General features: G+C 38.8%; 2 protein-coding genes and 2 non-coding genes across 4 annotated transcripts; 3 read left to right on the top strand and 1 right to left on the bottom strand.

Annotated features, from left to right (window-relative positions):
* The first annotated feature begins 5,000 nt into the window (after positions 1-5,000).
* Positions 5,001-5,108, top strand: LOC130953792 (small nucleolar RNA R71). Its single transcript, XR_009075953.1, has one exon. It is a non-coding gene; the product is annotated as a small nucleolar RNA R71 (small nucleolar RNA).
* Positions 5,109-10,019: 4,911 nt separating this feature from the next.
* Positions 10,020-11,198, top strand: LOC130950042 (uncharacterized). Its single transcript, XM_057878607.1, has one exon. The coding sequence runs from the start codon at positions 10,020-10,022 to the stop codon at positions 11,196-11,198; it is 1,179 nt and encodes a 392-aa protein (XP_057734590.1).
* A 99-nt stretch (positions 11,199-11,297) lies between these two features.
* Positions 11,298-12,637, top strand: LOC130950041 (uncharacterized). Its single transcript, XM_057878606.1, has 4 exons — positions 11,298-11,862; positions 11,961-12,165; positions 12,256-12,395; positions 12,480-12,637. Exons 1-4 carry the CDS (start codon positions 11,298-11,300, stop codon positions 12,635-12,637), a joined length of 1,068 nt encoding a protein of 355 aa, XP_057734589.1.
* Positions 12,638-16,195: 3,558 nt separating this feature from the next.
* Positions 16,196-16,301, bottom strand: LOC130952947 (small nucleolar RNA R71). Its single transcript, XR_009075120.1, has one exon. It is a non-coding gene; the product is annotated as a small nucleolar RNA R71 (small nucleolar RNA).
* Between the last annotated feature and the right edge of the window lie 7,628 nt (positions 16,302-23,929).

Here is a 23,929-nt window from a genome sequence, read left to right as displayed (position 1 = left end):
CCGGTTTGGGCCATCAAATCTTGGGCAAAGTATGGACTATCATATATTGCTGGAAAGCCCAGAATGTCTACTTTCCAACGCCGTTGAGAGCGCACCAATTGGGCTTCTGTAGCTCCAGAAAATCCACTTCGAGTGCAGGGAGGTCAGAATCCAACAGCATCTGCAGTCCTTTTCAGTCTCTGAATCAGATTTTTGCTCAGGTCCCTCAATTTCAGCCAGAAAATACCTGAAATCACTGAAAAACACACAAACTCATAGTAAAGTCCAGAAAAGTGAATTTTAACTAAAAACTAATAAAAATATACTAAAAACTCAACTAAATATACTAAAAACATACTAAAAACAATGCCAAAAAGCGTACAAATTATCCGCTCATCACAACACCAAACTTAAATTGTTGCTTGTCCTCAAGCAACTGAAAATCAAATAAGATAAAAAGAAGAGAATATGCAATGAATTCCAAAAACATCTATGAAGATCAGTATTAATTAGATGAGCGGGGCTTTTAGCTTTTTGCCTCTGAATAGTTTTGGCATCTCACTCTATCCTTTGTAATTCAGAATGATTGGCTTCTTTAGGAACTCAGAATCCAGATAGTGTCATTGATTCTCCTAGTTAAGTATGATGATTCTTGAACACAGCTACTTTATGAGTCTTGGCCGTGGCCCAAAGCACTCTGTCTTCCAATATTACCACCGGATACATACATGCCACAGACACATAATTGGGTGAACCTTTTCAGATTGTGACTCAGCTTTGCTAGAGTCCCCAACTAGAGGTGTCCAGGGTTCTTAAGCACACTCTTTTTGCCTTGGATCACAACTTTATTTTTTTCTTTTTCTTTCTTTTTCTCTTTCTTTTTTTTCCGCTTTTTCTTCTCTTTTTTTTTCGCTTGCTTCTTTTTTTTTTGTATTCACTGCTTTTTCTTGCTTCAAGAATCATTTTTATGATTTTTCAGATCCTCAGTAACATGTCTCCTTTTTCATCATTCTTTCAAGAGCCAACATTCATGAACCACAAATTCAAAAGACATATGCACTGTTTAAGCATACATTCAGAGAACAAAAGTGTTACCACCACATCAAAATAATTAAACTGTTATAAAATTCAAAATTCATGCAATTCTTATCTTTTTCAATTAAGAACATTGTTTATTTAAGAAAGGTGATGGATTCATAGGACATTCATAACTTTAAGGCATAGACACTAAGACACTAATGATCATAAGACACAAACATAGATAAACATAAAGCACAATTTTCGAAAAACAAGAAAATAAAGAACAAGGAGATTAAAGAACGGGTCCACCTTAGTGATGGCGGCTTGTTCTTCCTCTTGAAGGTCTTATGGAGTGCTTGAGCTCCTCAATGTCTCTTCCTTGTCTTTGTTGCTCCTCTCTCATGATTCTTTGATCTTCTCTAATTTCATGGAGGATGATGGAGTGTTCTTGATGCTCCACCCTTAGTTGTCCCATGTTGGAACTCAATTCTCCTAGGGAGGTGTTAATTTGCTCCCAATAGTTTTGTGGAGGAAAGTGCATCCCTTGAGGCATCTCAGGGATCTCATGATGAGAGGGGTCTCTTGTTTGCTCCATCCTTTTCTTGGTGATGGGCTTATCCTCATCAATGAGGGTGTCTCCTTCTATGTCAACTCCAACTGAATAACAGAGGTGACAAATGAGGTGAGGAAAGGCTAACCTTGCTAAGGTAGAGGACTTGTCCGCCACCTTATAAAGTTCTTGGGCTATAACCTCATGAACTTCCACTTCTTCTCCAATCATGATGCTATGGATCATGATGGCCCGGTCTAGAGTAACTTCGGACCGGTTGCTAGTGGGAATGATTGAGCGTTGGATAAACTCCAACCATCCTCTAGCCACGGGTTTGAGGTCATGCCTTCTCAATTGAACCGGCTTCCCTCTTGAATCTCTCTTCCATTGTGCGCCCTCTTCACATATGACTGTGAGGACTTGGTCCAACCTTTGATCAAAGTTGACCCTTCTAGTGTAAGGATGTTCATCTCCTTGCATCATGGGCAAGTTGAATGCCAACCTCACATTTTCCGGACTAAAATCCAAGTATTTCCCCCGAACCATAGTAAGCCAATTCTTTGGATCCGGGTTCACACTTTGATCATGGTTCTTGGTGATCCATGCATTGGCATAGAACTCTTGAACCATCAAGATTCTGACTTGTTGAATGGGGTTGGTGAGAACTTCCCAACCTCTTCTTCGGATCTCATGTCGGATCTCCGGATACTCACTCTTTTTGAGTGAAAAAGGGACCACGGGGATCACCTTCTTCAAGGCCACAACTTCATAGAAGTGGTCTTGATGCACCCTTGAGATGAATCTCTCCATCTCCCATGACTCGGAGGTGGAAGCTTTAGCCTTCCCTTTCCTCTTTCTAGAGGTTTCTCCGGCCTTGGATGCCATAAATGGTTATGGAAAAACAAAAAGCAATGCTTTTACCACACCAAACTTAAAAGGATTGCTCGTCCTCGAGCAAAAGAAGAAAGAAGAGAGTAGAAGAAGAAGAAATGAGGAAGAAGGGAATGGCTTTGTGTTCGGCCAAAGAGGGGGAGAAGTGGTGTTTAGGTGGTGTGAAAATGAAGGGGTGAAGAAGAGTATATATAGGAGAGGGGGGGCTCATGGTTCGGTCATGTATGGGTGGGTTTGGGAGGGAAAGTGGTTTGAATTTGAAGGGTGAGGTAGGTGGGGTTTTATGAAGGATGGATGTCAGTGGTGAAGAGAAAGATGGGATTTGATAGGTGAAGGGTTTTTGGGGAAGAGGTATTGAGGTGATTGGTGAATGGGTGAAGAAGAGAGAGAGTGGTGGGGTTGGTGGGGATCCTGTGGGATCCACAGATCCTGAGGTGTCAAGGAAAAGTCATCCCTGCACCAGATGGCAATCAAAATCACGTTTTGAGCCAATTCTGGCGTTAAACGCCGGGCTGGTACCCATTTCTGGCGTTTAACGCCAGGTTCTTGCCCTTTCCTGGCGTTTAACGCCAGTCTGGTGCCCCTTTCTGGCGTTAAACGCCCAGAATGGTGCCAGACTGGGCGTTAAACGCCCACCTGCTAACCTTACTGGCGTTTAAACGCCAGTAAGTTCTTCCTCCAGGGTGTGCTGTTTTTCTTCCTGTTTTTCATTCTGTTTTTGCTTTTTCAATTAATTTTGTGACTTCTCATGATCATCAACCTACAAAAGAACATAAAATAACAAAAGAAAATAGATAAATATAACATTGGGTTGCCTCCCAACAAGCGCTTCTTTAATGTCAGTAGCTTGACAGAGGGCTCTCATGGAGCCTCACATTTTTTCAGAGCAATGTTGGAACCTCCCAACACCAAACTTAGAGTTTGAATGTGGGGGTTCAACACCAAACTTAGAGTTTGGTTGTGGCCTCCCAACACCAAACTTAGAGTTTGACTGTGGAGGCTCTGTTTGACTCTGATTTGAGAGAAGCTCTTCATGCTTCCTCTCCATGATGACAGAGGGATGTCCTTGAGCCTTAAACACATAGGATTCTTCATTCACTTGAATGATCAGTTCACCTCCATCAACATCAATCACAGCCTTTGCTGTGGCTAGGAAGGGTCTGCCAAGGATGATAGATTCATCCATGCACTTCCCAGTCTCTAGGACTATGAAATCAGCAGGGATGTAATGGTCTTCAATCTTCACCAAAACATCCTCTACAAGTCCATGAGCTTGTTTTCTTGAATTGTCTGCCATCTCTAGTGAGATTCTTGCAGCTTGCACCTCAAAGATCCCTAGCTTCTCTATTACAGAGAGAGGCATGAGGTTTACACTTGACCCTAAGTCACACAGAGCCTTCTTGAAGGTCATGGTGCCTGTGGTACAAGGTATTGAAAACTTCCCAGGATCTTGTCTCTTTTGAGGTAATTTCTGCCTAGACAAGTCATCCAGTTCTTTGGTGAGCAAAGGGGGTTCATCCTCCCAAGTCTCATTTCCAAATAACTTGTCATTTAGCCTCATGATTGCTCCAAGGTATTTAGCAACTTGCTCTTCAGTGACATACTCATCCTCTTCAGAGGAAGAATACTCATCAGAGCTCATGAATGGCAGAAGTAAATCCAATGGAATCTCTATGGTCTCATTTTGAGCCTCAGATTCCCATGGTTCCTCATTAGGGAACTCTGTAGAGGCTAGTGCACGCCCATTGAGGTCTTCCTCAGTGGCATTCACTTCCTCTCTTTCCTCTCCAGATTCGGCCATGTTGATGGCCTTGCACTCTCCTTTTGGATTTTCTTCTGTATTGCTTGGGAGAGTACTTGGAGGGAGTTCAGTAACTTTCTTGCTCAGCTGACCCACTTGTGCCTCCAAGTTCCTAATGGAGGACCTTGTTTCAGTCATGAAACTTTGAGTGGTTTTGATTAGATCAGAGACCATGGTTGCTAAGTCAGAGGTATTCTGCTTAGAATTCTCTGTCGGTTGCTGAGAAGATGATGGAAAAGGTTTGCCATTGCTAAACCTATTTCTTCCACCATTATTGTTGTTGAAACCTTGTTGGGGTCTCTATTGATCCTTCCATGAGAAATTTGGATGATTTCTCCATGAGGAATTATAGGTGTTTCCATAGGGTTCTCCTAGGTAATTCACCTCTTCCATTGAAGGGTTCTCAGGATCATAAGCTTCTTCTTCAGATGAAGCATCCTTAGTACTGCTTGGTGCATTTTGCATTCCAGACAGACTTTGAGAAATCAAATTGACTTGTTGAGTCAATATTTTATTCTGAGCCAGAATGGCATTCAGAGTATCAATCTCAAGAACTCCTTTCTTCTGATTAGTCCCATTGTTCACAGGATTCCTTTCAGAAGTGTACATGAATTGGTTATTTGCAACCATTTCAATTAGCTCTTGAGCTTTTGTAGGCGTCTTCTTCAGATGAAGAGATCCTCCAGCAGAGCTATCCAAAGACATCTTGGATAGTTCAGAGAGACCATCATAGAAAATACCTATGATGCTCCATTCAGAAAGCATATCAAATGGACACTTTCTGATCAATTGTTTGTATCTTTCCCAAGCTTCATAGAGGGATTCTCCATCCTTCTGTCTGAAGGTTTGGACTTCCACTCTAAGCTTACTCAATTTTTGAGGTGGAAAGAACTTTGCCAAGAAGGCATTGACTAGCTTTTCCCAAGAGTTCAGGCTTTCTTTAGGTTGTGAGTCCAACCATATTCTAGCTCTGTCTCTTACAGCAAAAGGGAATAGCATAAGTCTGTAGACCTCAGGGTCAACCCCATTAGTCTTGACAGTGTCACAGATTTGCAAGAATTCAGCTAAAAACTGATGAGGATCTTCCAATGGAAGTCCATGGAACTTGCAATTCTGTTGCATTAGAGAAACTAATTGAGGCTTAAGCTCAAAGTTGTTTGCTCCAATGGCAGGGATAGAGATGCTTCTCCCATAGAAGTCGGGAGTAGGTGCAGTAAAGTCACCCAGCACCTTCCTTGCATTGTTGGCATTGTTGTTATTTTCGGCTGCCATGGGTTCTTCTTCTTTGAAGAATTCGGTTAGGTCCTCTACAGAGAGTTGTGCCTTAGCTTCTCTTAGCTTTCGCTTCAAGGTCCTTTCAGGTTCAGGGTCAGCTTCAACAAGAATGCCTTTGTCTTTGCTCCTGCTCATATGAAAGAGAAGAGAACAAGAAAATATGGAATCCTCTATGTCACAGTATAGAGATTCCTTGAGGTGTCAGAGGAAAAGAAAAATAGAAGGAAGAAGAAGAAGAATTCGAACTTAGTGGGATGTAGTTCGAATTAGTGCATTGAGGAGGAGTGGTACTCCATAAATAGAAGGATGTGAGAAGAGAGGAAGAGATTTTCGAAAATTAAGTTAAAAAAAAATTTAAAAAAAAACATTTTGAAAAACTTTAATTTGATTTTCGAAAACAAGAGTGAGAAAGAGATCAAGTAATTTTTGAAAAAGATTTTGAAATCAGAAATAAAAAAGATATGATTGAAAACTAATATGAAAAAAATGTGATAAAAAAATATGGTAAAAAAAAGATATGATTGAAAATATATGATTTGAAAACATTTTAAAAAGATTTGATTTTAAAAATTAATGACTTGCCTAACAAAAAAAGATATGATCCAAACATTAAACCTTTCTCAACAGAAAAGGCAACATACTTAAATTGTTCAATCAAATCATTAATTGTTAGCAAGTATCTTTGAAAAGGGAAAGAAATTGATTTTGAAAACATTTGATTGAAAAGATATGATTTGAAAAAGCTTTGATTTTGAAAACTTTGAAAACTTGAAAAAAAAAATTGATTTGAAAACAAAATCTTCCCCCTTGTGCCATCCTGGCGTTAAACGCCCAGAATGGTGCACATTCTGGCGTTTAACGCCCAGTGCACTACCTTTTTGGGCGTTAAACGCCCAACCAGGCACCCTGGCTGGCGTTTAAACGCCAGTCTGTCCTTCTTCACTGGGCGTTTTGAACGCCCAGCTTTTTCTGTGTAATTCCTCTGTTGCATGTTCTGAATCTTCAGTTCCTTGTACTATTGACTTGAAAATAGAACCAAGATCAAATAAACAATGCATGCAAGACACCAAACTTAAAATTAGACACTAGACTCAAACAAGAAACATAAAATATTTTTGGTTTTTATGATTTTAAAATTTTTTTGTGCTTTTTTCGAAAATTATATGAAAATAGAAAATAAAGGTTTCAGAATTCTTAATTTGGATTCCAGGAATCATTGCAATGCTAGTCTAAGACTCCGGTCCAGGAATTAGACATGGCTTCACAGCCAGCCAAGCTTTCAAAGAAAGCTTCGGTCCAAAACACTAGACATGGCCAATGGCCAGCCAAGCCTTAGCAGATCATTGCTCCAATAGCAAGATTGATAGAAATCAACAAGCTATTGTGATGATTAGTTGAAACCTCGGTCCAATAAGATTAGACATGGCTTCTCAGCCAGCCAAATTTCAACAGATCATCATGAAACACTAGAATTCATTCTTAAGAACTCTGAAGAAAAATACCTAATCTAAGCAACAAGATGAACCGTCAGTTGTCCATACACAAAACAATCCCCGGCAACGGCGCCAAAAACTTAGTGCACGAAATCGTGATCACTACAACTTCGCACAACTAACCAGCAAGTGCACTGGGTCGTCCAAGTAATAAACCTTACGCGAGTAAGGGTCGATCCCACGGAGATTGTTGGTATGAAGCAAGCTATGGTCACCTTGTAAATCTTAGTCAGGCAGACTCAAATGGGTATAGATGATGAATGAATAAAACATAAAGATAAAGATAGAGATACTTATGTATATCATTGGTGAGAGCTTCAGATAAGCGTATGAAGATGCCTTCCCTTCCGTCTCTCTGCTTTCCTACTGTCTTCATCCAATCCTTCTTACTCCTTTCCATGGCAAGCTTATGCAAGGGTTTCACCGTTGTCAGTGGCTACCTCCCATCCTCTCAGTGGAAATGTTCAACGCACCCTGTCACGGCACGGCTATCCAGCTGTCGGTTCTCGGTCAGGCCGGAATAGAATTCAGTGATTCTTTTGCATCTGTCACTAACGCCCCGCCTGCTAGGAGTTTGAAGCACGTCACAGTCATTCAATCATTGAATCCTACTCAGAATACCACAGACAAGGTTAGACCTTCCGGATTCTCTTGAATGCCGCCATCAGTTCTTGCCTATACCACGAAGACTCTGATCTCACGGAATGGCTGGCTCGGTTGTCAGGCGATCAACCATGCATCGTGTATCAGGAATCCAAGAGATAAACACTAGAGCCTTGATTGCTTGTAGAACAAAAGTGATTGTCAGTCACTTTGTTCATAGGTGAGAATGATGATGAGTGTCACGGATCATCACATTCATCAAGTTGAAGAACAAGTGATATCTTGGACAAAGAACAAGCGGAATTGAATAGAAGAACAATAGTAATTGCATTAATACTCGAGGTACAGCAGAGCTCCACACCTTAATCTATGGTGTGTAGAAACTCCACCGTTGAAAATACATAAGAACAAGGTCTAGGCATGGCCGTGAGGCCAGCCCCCAAATGATCTAAGAACTAGATGTCCAAAGATGATCAAAGGATCTAAAGTAATCCCAAAGATCAGAAGATGAAAATACAATAGTAAAAGGTCCTATTTATAGAAAACTAGTAGCCTAGGGTGTACAAAGATGAGTAAATGACATAAAAATCTACTTCCGGGCCCACTTGGTGTGTGCTTGGGCTGAGCAATGAAGCATTTTCGTGTAGAGACTCTTCTTGGAGTTAAACGCCAGCTTTTATGCCAGTTTGGGCGTTTAACTCCCATTTTGGTGCCAGTTCCGGCGTTTAACGCTGGGATTTCTGAGGGTGACTTTGAACGCCGGTTTGGGCCATCAAATCTTGGGTAAAGTATGGACTATCATATATTGCTGGAAAGCCCAGGATGTCTACTTTCCAACGCCGTTGAGAGCGCACCAATTGGGCTTCTGTAGCTCCAGAAAATCCACTTCGAGTGCAGGGAGGTCAGAATCCAACAGCATCTGCAGTCCTTTTCAGTCTCTGAATCAGATTTTTGCTCAGGTCCCTCAATTTCAGCCAGAAAATACCTGAAATCACAGAAAAACACACAAACTCATAGTAAAGTCCAGAAAAGTGAATTTTAACTAAAAACTAATAAAAATATACTAAAAACTCAACTAAATATACTAAAAACATACTAAAAACAATGCCAAAAAGCGTACAAATTATCCGCTCATCACCGGTTACCGGTCGGTCGAACCAAACCGGGACCCGGCCGGTTACCGGTCGGTCAAACCGAACCGGGACCCGGCCGGTTTTTTAATATTGCAGCAAAACGGCGCCGTTTTGTGCTGCTGAGGGAACCCAACCCTAATTCCCTTTCTCCTTCGCGAGTTCACACTTCACACTTCCAGTCCAGACTTCCTCGTTCCTCCTCGTTCCTCCACAGCTCCACTTCCTCCTCGTTCCTCCAGCCTCCACTTCCTCCTCGTTCCTCCAGCCTCCACTTTCTCCTCACTGCACTCACCACCCAGTTGTCAACTCCAGACTCCAGGAGCAGGAGGCCCTCGACGCAGTCACCGCCATCCCACTCACGCCCTCACCGCCGTCGAACTCACGCCCTCACCGTCGTCGCACTCACGCCCTCAGCCACTTCGTATGTCACCGCTGTCGCACTCTGCCTCTGAGAAAGCAGTAGAGAAGCGTTGAAGCGTTGAAGCGTTGTCCTTCAAGCTCTGAGAGAAAGCAACAGATTTCCTCATTTCCAGGTAATTTTTAATTAGGTTATGAACATGATTTTGTGATGCAATCCCATTCTGATGAAATTGTGCTCTGATGCAATCCGATTCTGATGAAACTGTGCTCTGAAAACTGAAACTGTTATGAGTTTATTTTGTGATTTCATTGATTCTGATGAACTGAACTCTGATTTTGATTCTGAAACTGTTCTGAATTTATTTTTTGATTTCATTGATTCTGATGAACTGAACTGATGAACTGAACTGATGAACTGAACTCTAATTTTGATTCTGAAACTGTTCTGAATTTATTTTTTGATTTTATTGATTCTGATGAACTGAACTGATGAACTGAACTCTGATTTTGATTCTGAAACTGTTCTGAATTTATTTTTTGATTTCATTGATTCTGATGAACTGTGCTATGATGAACTGAACTGATGAACTGAACTTTGATTTTGATTCTGAAACTGTTCTGAATTTCTTTTCTGATTTCATTGATTCTGATGAACTGTGCTATGATGAACTGAACTCTGAGTCTCTACTCTCTAAAACTGTTATGAAATAATTTTGGGATTTCATTGATTCTGATGAACTGAACTCTGATGAACTGAATTCTAATTTTATAAACAAAAAATTTTATTGAACCTGAGATGTTGTACTTGTTTGTAACTTTGTATACTCTGATTTTGGATTTTGGATGATGTTTGTTCATTTATTGTGAAATTGAGAGTTGAGATTATTGGGTTGGATTGCTGGTAATATTTAGGTATGGAAGAAAGTATCAACCAAGACCTACCTAGGAATAATAATGCTGAAAATAATTCTGCTTCGAATGAACGTTCTCCTCCTCCCGCGAGTAACGAAAATCAATCACAAACTTGTAGTGTTAGGGGGAAAACTGATCTTGCTTGGAGATACATTGCTTTACAGAATATAAATGGAAAACCACATTACCAATGCTTATTTTGTCTGAGTACTTTTGGGGGCGGGGGAATTAATAGAATGAAAAAGCATTTGGCGAAGATAGGTGGAGACATTAAGAAGTGTTCTAAGGTCCCGTATGATGTAGAAAAACAAATGGAAGGCTTATTGAAAGAGATTCAGAAAAGTAAAACTAGTAAAAGGAAAGTAAGTTTCAATGAAGAGGGTACCGATGAGTGTGAGGATGCAATTGATGAAGCAATAGCACAAGAGGAACAACAAACTCCGAGTCAGTTACCAACTAAGGAGGTTGTTGGAGGCGATCCAAAAAAGAAAGCAAAACCCATTATTCCTCCTATGTTTGCACCAAGAACAACTCCGGGCAGTCAACGAAGTCTGAAAAGCGTGTTTCATAACAAAGAGGCGCTTCATGAAGTTGATAAGCGAGTGGATAGATGGCTTTTGGATTGTAGGATTCCCTTCAATGCGGTTATGTCACCTTTTTTTCAAGATATGTTGGATGGTGTAGCTGGCTATGGGCCTGGTTATATAGGTCCTTCTTATGACTCTTTAAGGGTTAACTTATTAGCCGATCTCAAGAGAGAGTGTCAAATGGTTGTTGATAGCTATAGGTCTGCTTGGAAAGAAACTGGATGTACTCTCATGGCTAATGGTTGGACAGATCAAAGGCAAAGAACGTTGATTAATTTTTTGGTTTATTGTTCGAAAGGGTTGTGCTTTGTGAAATCTGTTGATGCCTCAAGTATGGTTAAAAATGCTTCTAGCTTGTGTGACTTGTTTTCAGAGGTGATTGAATGGATTGGACCTGATAATGTTGTTCATGTAGTAACTGATAATGCTGCGAATTATGTTGCTACTGGTAGGCTTATTAGTAAGAAATTTGAAAATATTCACTGGTCACCTTGTGCTGCTCATTGCTTGAATCTTATTCTAAAAGATATAAGCAGCATGCCACATATTTCTAGCCTTGCAACACGTGCTTCAAAGATTACTGTGTTTGTATAAAATCATACGGTGTTCTTGTCCTGGCTAAGACAAAAAGAAAATTGGAAGGAGATTGTTCGTCCAGGTCCAACTCGTTTTGCCACTGTCTTCCTCACATTGATGAGTATCTTTGAGCGCAAATCGGAATTACAACAATTGGTTGTTGATACACACTTTACCGGACACAAATTAGGAAGGAGTGCTAATGGTAGAGCTGTGAGTGCAATTATCCTAGACAATAAATTTTGGGATGATTGTTTTACTGTATGCCAAATTGTGAGTCCGTTGATTAAATTGCTGAGGTTTGTAGATGCCGATGATAAACCATCATTGGGAATTGTTTATGAAGGTATGCTGAGGTCAGAAAATGGAATCAAAGAAATGTTCAAGCATAGGAAGAGTGCATATCAACCTTACACAGAGATTATCAACTCAAGATGGGACAAACATTTGAAAAAAAATCTTCACGCAGCAGCCTATTTCTTGAATCCTGAGTGCTTTTTTTCTGAAAATTATAGAGAATCACCTGATGTCATGCGAGTTTTACTTGATCTTGTTACATTGTATTGCAAGGTTAATAATTTAGATTCAGTTGAGGCAATGAAAGAAATACACTTATATAGAGATCGAAAGGAAAGCTTTGATAGGCCTGAAGCTGTTCCAGCTGCAAAAAAACTTCAACCTGGTACTAATATCTGTTTGATAATATGCTTTAGTTATTTACTTATTTTATGTTTTGGTATTTGATAACTAATACTTGAGATATGGGATTGTAATTTGTAGATGAATGGTGGAGGTTGTTTGGTAGTTCTGCTCCGTGTTTACAAAAAATTGCAGTTCGCATTCTTAGCCAAGCATCTGCTTCTTCAGGGTGTGAAAGGAATTGGAGTCTTTTTGATCAAATTCATACAACAAGAAGGAATAGATTGGAGCATGATAGGCTAAGTGATATTGTGTATGTTACATATAATTTGCGTCTTAAATCCAGGTAATCTATATTTCATCCTTTCATTTCATATCATTAAATTTTGTATAGCTAATATACTAGGCTTATCATCTATTGTATTTAATTTGTTAGGAATGAAAGAAAAAAAAGAAAGCAAAAGTCGCAATATGATCCAATCGATATTGAAACTATTGATAAGGTTGATTTTTGGGTGACGGAAGAGGTTGTTGAAAAAGAGCCTGATCTTCCAAGTAATATTGAAGACTTGCTTCGTGAGTATTATAGTTTATTGATCAGACAATAAATTACAATAGCTTTTATCTTTAATTTATTGATAATGTGTTATATTTTCTTAGATGAGATTGATGCTGATTTAGATCAAGGTGGTGGTGGTGGTAGTACTAGTACATTTTATGCTGCACCACTTGCTTTTTCTGGTCCAAGTAGTGGAAATGAAGGTGATGAAATCAATGAGGCAAATCTGCAGCAAATTATGGAGGATTTTGATGATTGATGACAAACTTGGATCATTTTGATGATGCTATGTTGGGTTTGATTGGTTGTTTGAGGACTTTTGAACTTTGAATTTGTATTTGAATGAGATTATAACATTTGGTTTATGTAGTACTTTTAATTTGAATGATATTTTAAAGTTTAGATTAGACTATAATTATATTTTCATGTGCTTATTTACATTTTAATTATTATTTTATTATAAAACGGTTTTTACGGTTCAACCACGGTCAAACCGGTTGAACCTATGAACCAGTGAACCAGTGCTTAGAGCGGTTCGATGACCGGTTTGGTTTTCAGAACCTTGATATTTTTATAAAATTCTTTACTAGCAAAAATCCCAACGTCAAAATGGCGCCGTTGCCGGAGAATTGCAAACGTGTGCCTTATTATTGGTTATTGTAAATATTTTTCAAAAAAAATATCTTATCTTATTTTTTTTTCAAAAATATCTTATCTTATTTTTTTTAAAAAAAATCAAATCTTTTTCAAAATATTTTCTTTTTGTTAGTTTTTGTTTTTATTTTCTCCTACTACTATGAACTTTCACCCATTTGGCTATGAGTCTGGTTACAACTATGTTGTAAGAAGAAGAAACTATAACAGGAATATGCATCAAGGTCAAAGCAATCAAAGATGGACGGAGCCAAGAGGAGCTGATCAACCCTTTAGGCGACAACACCTTCCAAGATATCATAGACGAAGACCATTCTATAATGCATACCAAGATGATAGGTATGGTGGACCCCTTTGTAGTCACCAACAAGCCCCATCATATGCCAATGAACCACCTCCTCAACATAGCTTTGAACCACCACACTCACAAGTCCCTTTCCACCATTCACCTCCAGATGACTCTAACCCTTATCCACCACACCAACCACCATATGATCCATATATAGAACCACCCCAATTCCAACCTAGTTACTCCCAAGGACCACCACTTCCATATGCACCATGTCCATATCCATCGACCTAAGACTCACAGGCTCGTCTCAAGGAAACAGTAGATCAGTTTCATGCAACCCTTCGCCAACTGGATCAAGCAATAAATCAATTACCTTCCAGACGTTTGGACACTCAAGGAACCCCCATGGCTTCATGTGGAGAATATAATGAAGAACGTTGATGCGTGAGCATCTTATCTATCTTTTCCTAGTGAATTTGCATATAAATTGTTGAGTTTAATTTAGAATTAATTATGTTTTAGCCACTATGGATGCTATTTTGAGTTTTGTGCAATTTTATTTATTTTAGGTAGCATTCGGAGGGATTTAATGAAGTTCTGCAGAGAAAAAGAAGAAACCAAAGAAATGACCAGCAAAGACCGACGCGGACGCATGGCTCACGCGACCACGCGGAATGGAGGAAAGCGCAATGACGCGATCGCGTGCCTGACGCGAACGCGTAGACTGGAATATGCGCAAATGACGCGAACGCGTGGACGACGCGGACGCGTCACATGCGCGATCTGCAATATTACAGAAAACGCTGGGGACAATTTTGGGCCGCGTTTTAACCCAGTTCCAGCCCAAAAAACACAGATTAGAAGCTGCAGAATGGATAAATCAAGTGGTCCCCACTCATCAACTGAAGATCGGTTAATTAATTCGAATTTAAATTCAAATCTTATCTTCTAGGAAAAGATATTATTTTTAATTTTGATTTCAAACCTATTAGGATTAGTAATAAATAGAAACTCTGTACATTTAGACAGGTACGAGATTGTTACCAGAACCCTTATTTTTTCTTCTCTGAACCATGAGCAACTAATCCTCCATTGTTAAGGTTAGGAGCTCTGTCTATTTGTAATAGATTAATTCGTTTGATCTTTCTAATTTATTCCATGCTTTGATTTATATTTCAATAATTGTTTCCGCTCTTTATTTTATGAATATGGGTAGAACGGAAGTATGACCCATGTTCTAATTGAGTTCTTGTAAAACTTGGAAAAGCTCTTTACTTGAACAACAGCTTGAAAACATTTTATCCTAAATTTTAATTATTTGGATTTAATGGGATACGTGACATATAATCCCCTTATTTTTGGGTAATTAGAATTTTTGTGGCATATAAACTGAAAATTGATTTTTACCCTCTAATTGGAAGTAACTGACCAAGGAATTGGCAGTTAATAAATTTTAGAGGAGACTAGGAAGGTCTAAGGAATTAGGGCCTAGTCACATATAGTTTCCCATGAAATTATATCTTGCATGATTAAATTAGTTAGTAATAAAAATAAATCCGGAAAAATAGATAACTCTGAAACCTTAACTATCTTCTCATTATATTATTCCCAGCTTATTTATTTGTCTGTGTTTAATGCTCTTTGAATACCAAAACACTCTTTTCTGCTTGCCTAACTAATCCTATCAAATACTATTGTTGCTTAATCCATCAATTCTCATGGGATCGACCCTTACTCACATAAGGTATTACTTGGTACGACCCGGTGCACTTGCCGGTTAGTAAGTGTGGGTTAAAAAAAATCCGCATCAAGTTTTTGGCACCGTTGCCGAGGATTGACTGTGTTTAACAACTATTAGTTGTTTGATTGTTTAGATTAGGCGTTTTAATTTTAATTAAAATTTATTTTATTATTTTTCAAAAAAAAAATTTAAAATTTCCTTGTCTTTCGTTAGTACCCGTATCCCGCATTTTAGTTTTTTTTTTCATTTAACGTTTGAATTTTATTTTTAAAACCTGCGTCCATATTTTTTTTATTTTTCTTTTTATTTTTATTTTCTTTTATTTTCATTCTGTTTCTTTCCATTATTTTTTTATATTTTATTAGTTTTATTTTATTTCTATTTTTAACCTTCAAAAAAAATTTTTAAATAAATAAATAGGACCAATATTTTTCTTAATTTCTGAAATTAAGTTTGGTGTTACCTATTTGTTATTTATTTTCCTTCTATTTATTTTATTCAATATTTTTATCTCTTTACACAGGTTACCTCACTGGGAATTCTCTACACTCTGACGTAGAGATTCCCATTCTTTCTTGTGTTCTGTTTGTTTATGCGCAGGAACAGAGACAAAGAACATCTCTTAGGCTTTGATCCTGAACCTGAAAGGACTTTCAGGCGGCGTTTACAATAAGCAAGACTTTACAAGGCGGCAGAATCCACTATGGCAAATAATAATGCTAATGCCAATGTGGTAAATCCGAATGGGGATGATCAACAGAGGAGAGTGCTTGGCTCTTATTCTGCCCCTACTGCGGATCTTTATGGAAAAAGTATTGTGGTGCCTCCTATAAATGCAAACAACTTTGAGTTGAAGCCACAATTGGTCACCTTGGTGCAACAAAATTTCCAGTATCACGGACTTCCTCATGAAGATCCAAATCAGTTCATATCTGATTTTCTGCAGATATGTGATACTGTGAAGACAAATGGAGTGAATCCAGATGTGTACAGACTCATGCTTTTTCCGTTTGCTCTGAGGGATAAAGCAAAGCTATGGCTAGATTCCCAACCAAAGGAGAGTTTGGATACTTGGGACAAGGTTGTTACTGAGTTTCTCACAAAATTTTTCCCACCTAAAAAGCTGACTAAGCTTAGGTTAGAGGTTCAGACCTTCAAACAGAAGGATGATGAAACTCTATATGAAGCTTGGGAGAGATACAAGCTACTGACTAGGCAATGCCCTCCAGACATGTTCTCCAAATGGACCCAACTGGATATCTTTTATGAAGGTTTGGGTGAGATGTCCAAGATGAGCCTAGACACTTCTGCAGGTGGTTCATTGCATAAGAAGAAGACACCAGAGGAGACTATTGAGCTGATTGAATTGGTTGCAAGTAACCAATATTTATACTCATCTAACAGGAATCCTGTGAACTCTGAGACCCCTCAGAAGAGAGGCGTGTTGGAAGTAGAAGCTGTTAATGCTCTTCTTGCTCAAAACAAGCTGATGTCTCAGCAAATAAATCTACTTACTCAACAGATGGGTGGCATGCAAGTCTCAGCTATCAACACCCAAAATCCAACACAGGAAGTCTCTTATGACATGGCAGGTAATTTTATGCAAAATGATAATTATGATTATGCTCAACCTTCTTCTGAACAGGTGAATTACATGGGGAGTGGTCCTAAAAATCCCAACAATGATCCATATTCTAAGACATACAATCAGGGGTGGAGGAATCACCCAAATTTTGGGTGGAGAGATCAACCTCAGAGACCTCAGAACTTCAACAATAATTCTCAGGGCGGTTTCCAACAGAACAATGATTTAGAAGCAATATTGACAGGTTTTAGACAGGAAACCAGAGTATCCATCAAGAACCTGGAGATTCAAATTGGTCAAATAGCCACCAGAGTTAATGAAATTGATCAAAGGACCACTAATAGCCTTCCTAGAAACACAATTCCAAATCCAAGAGAGGAATGTAAGGCTATCACTGTGATAAGTGGACAAGTGGAAGGTGCAGAAGCACAAGTTATGCAGGAAACCAGAGCCTCCATTAAAAATTTAGAAGTGGTAGTAGGTCAACTGAGCAAGCAAATACTTGAGAAGTCTGCAAGTACATTTCAAGGTGATACAGTGGTGAACCCAGGAGAAGATTGCAAGACTATTCAATTAAGAGGTGGTAAAGTAGCTGGCTCTGAGACCAAAGCCAATGAAGAGCTAGTTGAAAAGGATGCTCCAGAGGAGAAGAAGGAAGAAGTAGAGCACACCCCTCCAAAGCGTGCGGACAATCCATTCCCAGAATCTCTTGACACTCATCCTACACTGCCAAAGGCTCCTGAGTACAAGCCTAAGATGCCATATCCTCAGAGACTTCAAAAGGAGACCAAGGACAAGCAGTTTTCAAAGTTCTTGGAAATCTTCAGAAAGTTACAAATCAATATTCCTTTTGCTGAGGTTTTGGAGCAAATGCCTATCTATGCCAAATTCATGAAGGAGCTGTTGTCAAAGAAAAAGCGTTTAAAAGGAGATGAGACAGTAGTCCTGACTAAGGAATGTAGTGCTGTCATTCAGAATAACTTGCCAAAGAAGATGTCAGATCCATGGAGCTTCCAAATTCCATGCACCATTGGGAGCACAACCTTTGAGAAAGCCCTATGTAATCTGGGGGCAAGCATAAATCTAATGCCCCTATCTGTGATGAAGAAGCTGCAAATCCAAGAAGCACAACCCACAAAGATAGCATTGCAGATGGCAGATAAATCTATGAAGCCTGCATACGAATTAGTGGAGAATATCTTGGTCAAAGTGGGTAAGTTCTTCCTCCCTGTAGACTTTGTGATTCTGGACACAGAGGAGGATGAGAATGCCTCTATAATTCTAGGAAGACCATTTCTAGCCACTAGAAGAGCTCTGATTAATGTAGAAGTGGGTGAATTAGTGCTTAGAGTGCATAATGAGCAACTGGTCTTTCATGTCTTCAAAGATATACATCCAACAGGTGAAGAAGAGAGGTGCATGCAGGCTGAGCTTATTGATCCAAACCTTCAAAAACCGCCTGATGATACACAGCAGAATCTGCAACTCAAACCTCCCTTGGTAACAGTCAATAAAATTCCTCCTGACATCAAACCTAAGTTTGGTGTTGGGAATGCATCATCTACCAAGGAAGAGGTTCTCAAAAAGAAAAAAGTACCAAGAGAATGGAGAAACAAAAAGATCCCACTGAAGGTTTCTCCCCAGGAATGAAGGTAGTATTGACCAGTAATCCAACATGGGTTTATACAGTAATCAGAATCCTCTCTAGAGCATATTGAGCTACGTTATGGAGACACAGGAAAAAAGTTCAAAGTAAGGGGTGAAGAGCTGAGCCTCTATGATCCTCCTCCTTAGAGGAGCTGACCGTCAAGCTAGTGACGATAAAGAAACGCTTGTCGGGAGGCAACCCGATAATTTCGTATCCTTAGCTATTTTTATTTTTCGTAGTAGTTTTTCTTAGTTATTTTATTTTTATTGAGTTCTTACTAATTTTCAGATCATTCAGCTATGTTCTCCCAGGAATCGAACATCTAAAAAAAAAACATGCGACGCGACCGCATCAGCGACGCGTCCGCGCCGCAAGGAGAGGGGAGAAAATAAAAACGAACAGAGAGTCACGCTGGAGCGTGGCTGGAGGCGTGCCAATGGCACAAATCGCCCCACGCGACCGCATCGTCGACGCATCCGCGTCATGTGGGAATATTAGCCTCCCACGCGACCGCGTAACCCACGCGGCCGCGTGCCCTGATTTACGACGTAAAAAGGGTGCACAACCAAATATTGTGCCGGAGTGGTGCTGGCTTGGTGCTAAGCGCATAATCCTTATCACGCGAACGCGTTGCCGATGCGTCTGCGTCATTCCCTTCTGAAGCCACTCACGCGATCGCATGCCCCACGCGATCGCGTCACCCCAAATTTGGCAAATATTTAAATTTGAACAGAGAGTTGTGCAGGGGCGAGGCTGCACTCGCGCCCGAAGCATAACATGGGTCACGCGACCGCGTGACCCATGCGACCGCGTCAACTAACTAAAACGCAATCACGCGAACGCATGCTGCACGCGTTCGCGTCGCCTGCGCCACACTAGTTCGCCGCCAAGTTTTCTTTCTCTCTCTCCTAATCCTAATTCTCTCTTATTCTTTTATCCTTTTATTTTTCTCTCCTCATAATATTTTTCTCTTCTATTTTCAGTTCTTATTTGCTTGAGGACAAGCAAACCTTTAAGTTTGGTGTTGTTGGACGCTGCGCTTATTGGTTTTCTGGCACCAAAAAGGAGGCGAATCATCTTCATTGAGGAGTACAACCTGAAGAATAAAGTGACAGCTAGGATAACTAAGGTGGTTGAGTTCCTTTCATTTTTATTCCTCCTTTCTTTTTTCTATGTTATGTTCCGGTTTTCTGCCATTTTACTTTGTCTGTTGCATGATCTTTTATTAGTTAGAATCCTAGGATTAGTTTTCTTTTAATTGCTTTAATGCTGAAAAGATATTTCATGTACCACTCACTGAACTTGAATCTAAAGAGAAAAGAAAAGAAGTGATGTATTGCATGAGAAATTGAGTTTAATTTTAAGAATAGTCTTATTTACTTAAATGTGATGGTATTTTCTGTAATTTTTGAATGCATGATATGAACAATGCATATTTGAATTTGAATCAAGGGATGTTGATGTATAAGGAACAGGAATTTAGAGAATCATTATGACTTCTCTGAAAATTAGAAAAATTTAATCCTTGAAGCAAAATAAACGGCAAAATAATAATAATAATAATAATAATAATAATAATAATAATAATAATAATAAATAAAAGCAAGGTCCAAGGCTCTGAGCATCAATGACTAGGGAGGTCAGACATGATTAAAAGCTCAAAGAGTTGTTTCCCTAGTCATATGTTTGTGGTATGATTGTGTCAAGTAATCCTTGAGACAGAACACTTAAAGTCGAGATCAATTGCGTTTAACAAAGTATGCCAAAGGCTTTGAGCACCACTGTCTAGGAGTAATTAAAAGAAAAATTAGAACTCAAAGAGAGTTCCCCAGTTAAGTGCTTGTGGTGTTTCTGTGTCAAGTAACTCTTGAGACAAAACATTTAAAGTCACGGCTAGGCTCAAGGTACAAGCACCAAAGAAAAATAAATTAAAGTAAATGTTGCTGTGTTCAAGGATTAAACTGAAATGTAAAGATCAGAGAATTCATAATATCATCCGGATTCTAATTTCGAATGACAATAACATTCTTGATTCAAAGGAGAGTGAGATGCCAAACCTATTCAGGATTACAGTTATAAACCCCACTATAAAAAGAGACATGAGCTTAATCGAACTCTCATTCTCATGCAAATTCACATCATAAGCTTATATTAGTTTTGGTTGCTTGAGGACAAGCAACAGTTTAAGTTTGGTGTTGTGATGCGTGAGCATCTTATCTATCTTTTCCTAGTGAATTTGCATCTAAATTGTTGAGTTTAATTTAGAATTAATTATATTTTAGCCACTATGGATGCTATTTTGAGTTTTGTGCAATTTTATTTATTTTAGGTAGCATTTGGAGGGATTTGATGAAGTTCTGCAGAGAAAAAGAAGAAACCAAAGAAATGACCAGCAAAGACCGACGCGGACACATGACTCACGCAACCGCGCGGAATAGAGGAAAGCGCAATGACGTGAACGCGTGGACTGGAATATGCACAAATGACGTGAACGCGTGGACGACGCGGATGCGTCACATGCGTGATCTGCAATATTACAGAAAACACTAGGGGCAATTTTGGGCCGCGTTTTGACCCAGTTTCAGCCCAGAAAACACAGATTAGAAGCTGCAGAATGGATAAATCAAGTGGTCCCCACTCATCAACTGAAGATCGGTTAATTAATTCGAATTTAAATTCAAATCTTATCTTCTAGGAAAAGATATTATTTTTAATTTTGATTTCAAACCTATTAGGATTAGTAATAAATAGAAACTCTGTACATTTAGACAGGTACGAGATTGTTACCAGAACCCTTATTTTTTCTTCTCTGAACCATGAGCAACTAATCCTCCATTGTTAAGGTTAGGAGCTCTGTCTATTTGTAATGGATTAATTCGTTTGATCTTTCTAATTTATTCCATGCTTTGATTTATATTTCAATAATTGTTTTCGCTCTTTATTTTATGAATATGGGTGGAACGGAAGTATGACCCATATTCTAATTGAGTTCTTGTAAAACTTGGAAAAGCTCTTTACTTGAACAACAGCTTGAAAACATTTTATCCTAAATTTTAATTATTTGGATTTAATGGGATACGTGACATATAATCCCCTTATTTTTGGGTAATTAGAATTTTTGTGGCATATAAACTGAAAATTGATTTTTACCCTCTAATTGGAAGTAACTGACCAAGGAATTGGCAGTTAATAAATTTTAGAGGAGACTAGGAAGGTCTAAGGAATTAGGGCCTAGTCACATATAGTTTGCCATGAAATTATATCTTGCATGATTAAATTAGTTAGTAATAAAAATAAATCCGGAAAAATAGATAACTCTGAAACCTTAACTATCTTCTCATTATATTATTGCCAGCTTATTTATTTGTCTGTGTTTAATGCTCTTTGAATACTGATAAACCCCATTTTTAGGGTTTATCTTGTATTGAATTTAAGGTATTTTGATAACCTTTTCTCGCATTTAACCTATGAATTGGCATGGTTTTGTAATCTCTCCCGTATTTGTGTTTAAGTGTAAAAACATGCTTTTTAAGCCTTATTTTGATGAATTCTAGTTCCTCTTTGATTCCATAAGATGCCTTGATGTGTTTGCTAGTAATCTCAAGATGAAATAGGTTAGGCATGGATCAAAGGAGCAAGGAAGGAAGCATGCAAGTGGAGAGAAGCACAAAAACCAAAGAAATTGATCTCGACCATGCACGCGCACGCGCACAAGGCGCTCGCGCGCACATTGCAGAATCGGCCAGGGACGCGCACGCGTACCGTGCGCGCACGCGTCGATGACAGCACATGACCTCATTAATGCAACACATGCCTGGCGATTTGAGGGGGTTTCTAAACCCATTTTTGGTGCCAATTGCTAAGGGAAAGGAATAAAAGGATGAAGGATTAAGGGGAAGGCATGGATGGATGAATGAAAAAAGGAGAAGAATCTAAGTCTAATATAGAATATACTTAGGATTAGTTTAGAGTTTTAGAGAGAGAAGTTCTCACTTCTCTCTAGAATTAGGATTAGGTTTAGTTCTTAGATCTAGGTTTTTATCTTAGTTTCCTTCTACTTCTACTTCCCAATTCATTGTTGTTACATTCATCATTCTTCTACTCCTTTGTTGTAATTTCCTTTATATTGCTCTTATACTTTGTTGTAGATCTACTATTGCTACTTCCATTTTCTTTCAATTCAATAAGAGGTAATTCATAATAATTGTTCTTTATTGCTTTTCTATTGTTGATCTCTTGTTTTTGTAGTTGTAGATTCCTTTAATTCTTGCATTTAATAATGTTTACTTGTATTGCACTCTATGTGTTTGATGAAATATCTCTTCTAGATATAGCATAGATTTTGTTTCTCTTGGCCTAGGGAGAGTAATTAGTGACTCTTGAGTTATCTAATTCCTTTGTTGATTGATAATTAGAAGTTGCGAATTAATTTGAATATCTCTAAAGCTAGTCATTCCTTTCGGAGATGATTAGGGCTTGAGGAATCAAATTGATTCATCCACTTGACTTCCCTCCATGGTTGGAGGTTAACTAAGTGGTAGCAATGAACAATTCTCATCACAATTGAGAAAGGTAACTAGGATAGGATTTCTAGTTCTCACATCTTGCCAAGAGCTTTGTTAGTTGTTAGTTTATTTTCATTGTCATTTACTTTCATGCCTCTTATCCAAAACCCCAAAATAACTCATAATCAATAACAAGACACTTTATTGTAATTCCTAGGGAGAATGACCCGAGGTTTGAATACTTCGGTTTATAAATTTTAGGAGTTTGTACTAGTGACAAACAACTTTTTGTATGAAAGGATTATTGTTTGGTTTAGAAACTATACTTTACAACGAGATTTTATTAGTGAAATTCTAAACCATCAAAAATCTAATCATCAAAATGGCGCCGTTTCCGGGGATTTGCAATGGTGTTATGTTATTGGTTATTGTATATATGTGAATAGTGTGAATATGTTTGCTTTTGTTAGCTCTTACTAGTTTTAGGATTTAATTTTCTTGCTTCTTATTTGATTTTGTTTTCATTTTCCTCTTGCTATCATGAATTTTCACTTTGGCTATGAGTGTGATTACAATTATGTTGTAGGTAATGAGGACTATAATGAAGATGTGCATCAAGAATGGGACAATCAAAGGTGGGAGGAACCATATGCATATGATCAATCTTCATGGCAACAACCTCCACCAATGCACTATGAAGAAGAGCCATTCTATGATGCATACCAATCCAATGGCTATGGTGAATCACCTTGTGACCTTCAAGAACCACCACCATATGCCTATGAACCATATCCTCAACATAACTCTCAACCATGCTCACAAGCCTATTTTCACCAAACGCTCCCATATGAACCCAATCCATATTCACCACACCATCCAACTTTTGAACCATATGAGCCATACATGGAACCCAAATTCCAAGATTACTACTACCAAAAACCACCTCGATGCACACCACCTCCACAATTTCACCAAGAAGAACCACCTTCCTACCATAAACCATCCTCTCAAAATAATGAACCCTCCTACTCACCCCAAGCCCCAATAGACGATCCTTTCACTTTGTTACTCCAAGGACAAGAAGCCATGAAGCGGGATACACTTGAGTTTGTGACCAATTTGACCA

The sequence above is a fragment of the Arachis stenosperma genome, chromosome 9, assembly GCF_014773155.1.
Source record: "Arachis stenosperma cultivar V10309 chromosome 9, arast.V10309.gnm1.PFL2, whole genome shotgun sequence".
In the NCBI taxonomy this organism is placed as follows: domain Eukaryota; kingdom Viridiplantae; phylum Streptophyta; class Magnoliopsida; order Fabales; family Fabaceae; genus Arachis; species Arachis stenosperma.
Note: the sequence above shows the minus strand (reverse complement) of the source record. Positions and strands in the feature narration are given on the sequence as shown.

Coding starts and splice junctions, on each gene's coding strand:
- LOC130950041 (XM_057878606.1), top strand. CDS start 11,298: ATGAGTATCTTTGAGCGCAAATCGGAATTACAACAATTGGTTGTTGAT. Junction 11,863..11,960: donor TGCAAAAAAACTTCAACCTG/GTACTAATATCT, acceptor TGTAATTTGTAG/ATGAATGGTGGAGGTTGTTT. Junction 12,396..12,479: donor TAATATTGAAGACTTGCTTC/GTGAGTATTATA, acceptor ATATTTTCTTAG/ATGAGATTGATGCTGATTTA.
- LOC130950042 (XM_057878607.1), top strand. CDS start 10,020: ATGGAAGAAAGTATCAACCAAGACCTACCTAGGAATAATAATGCTGAA.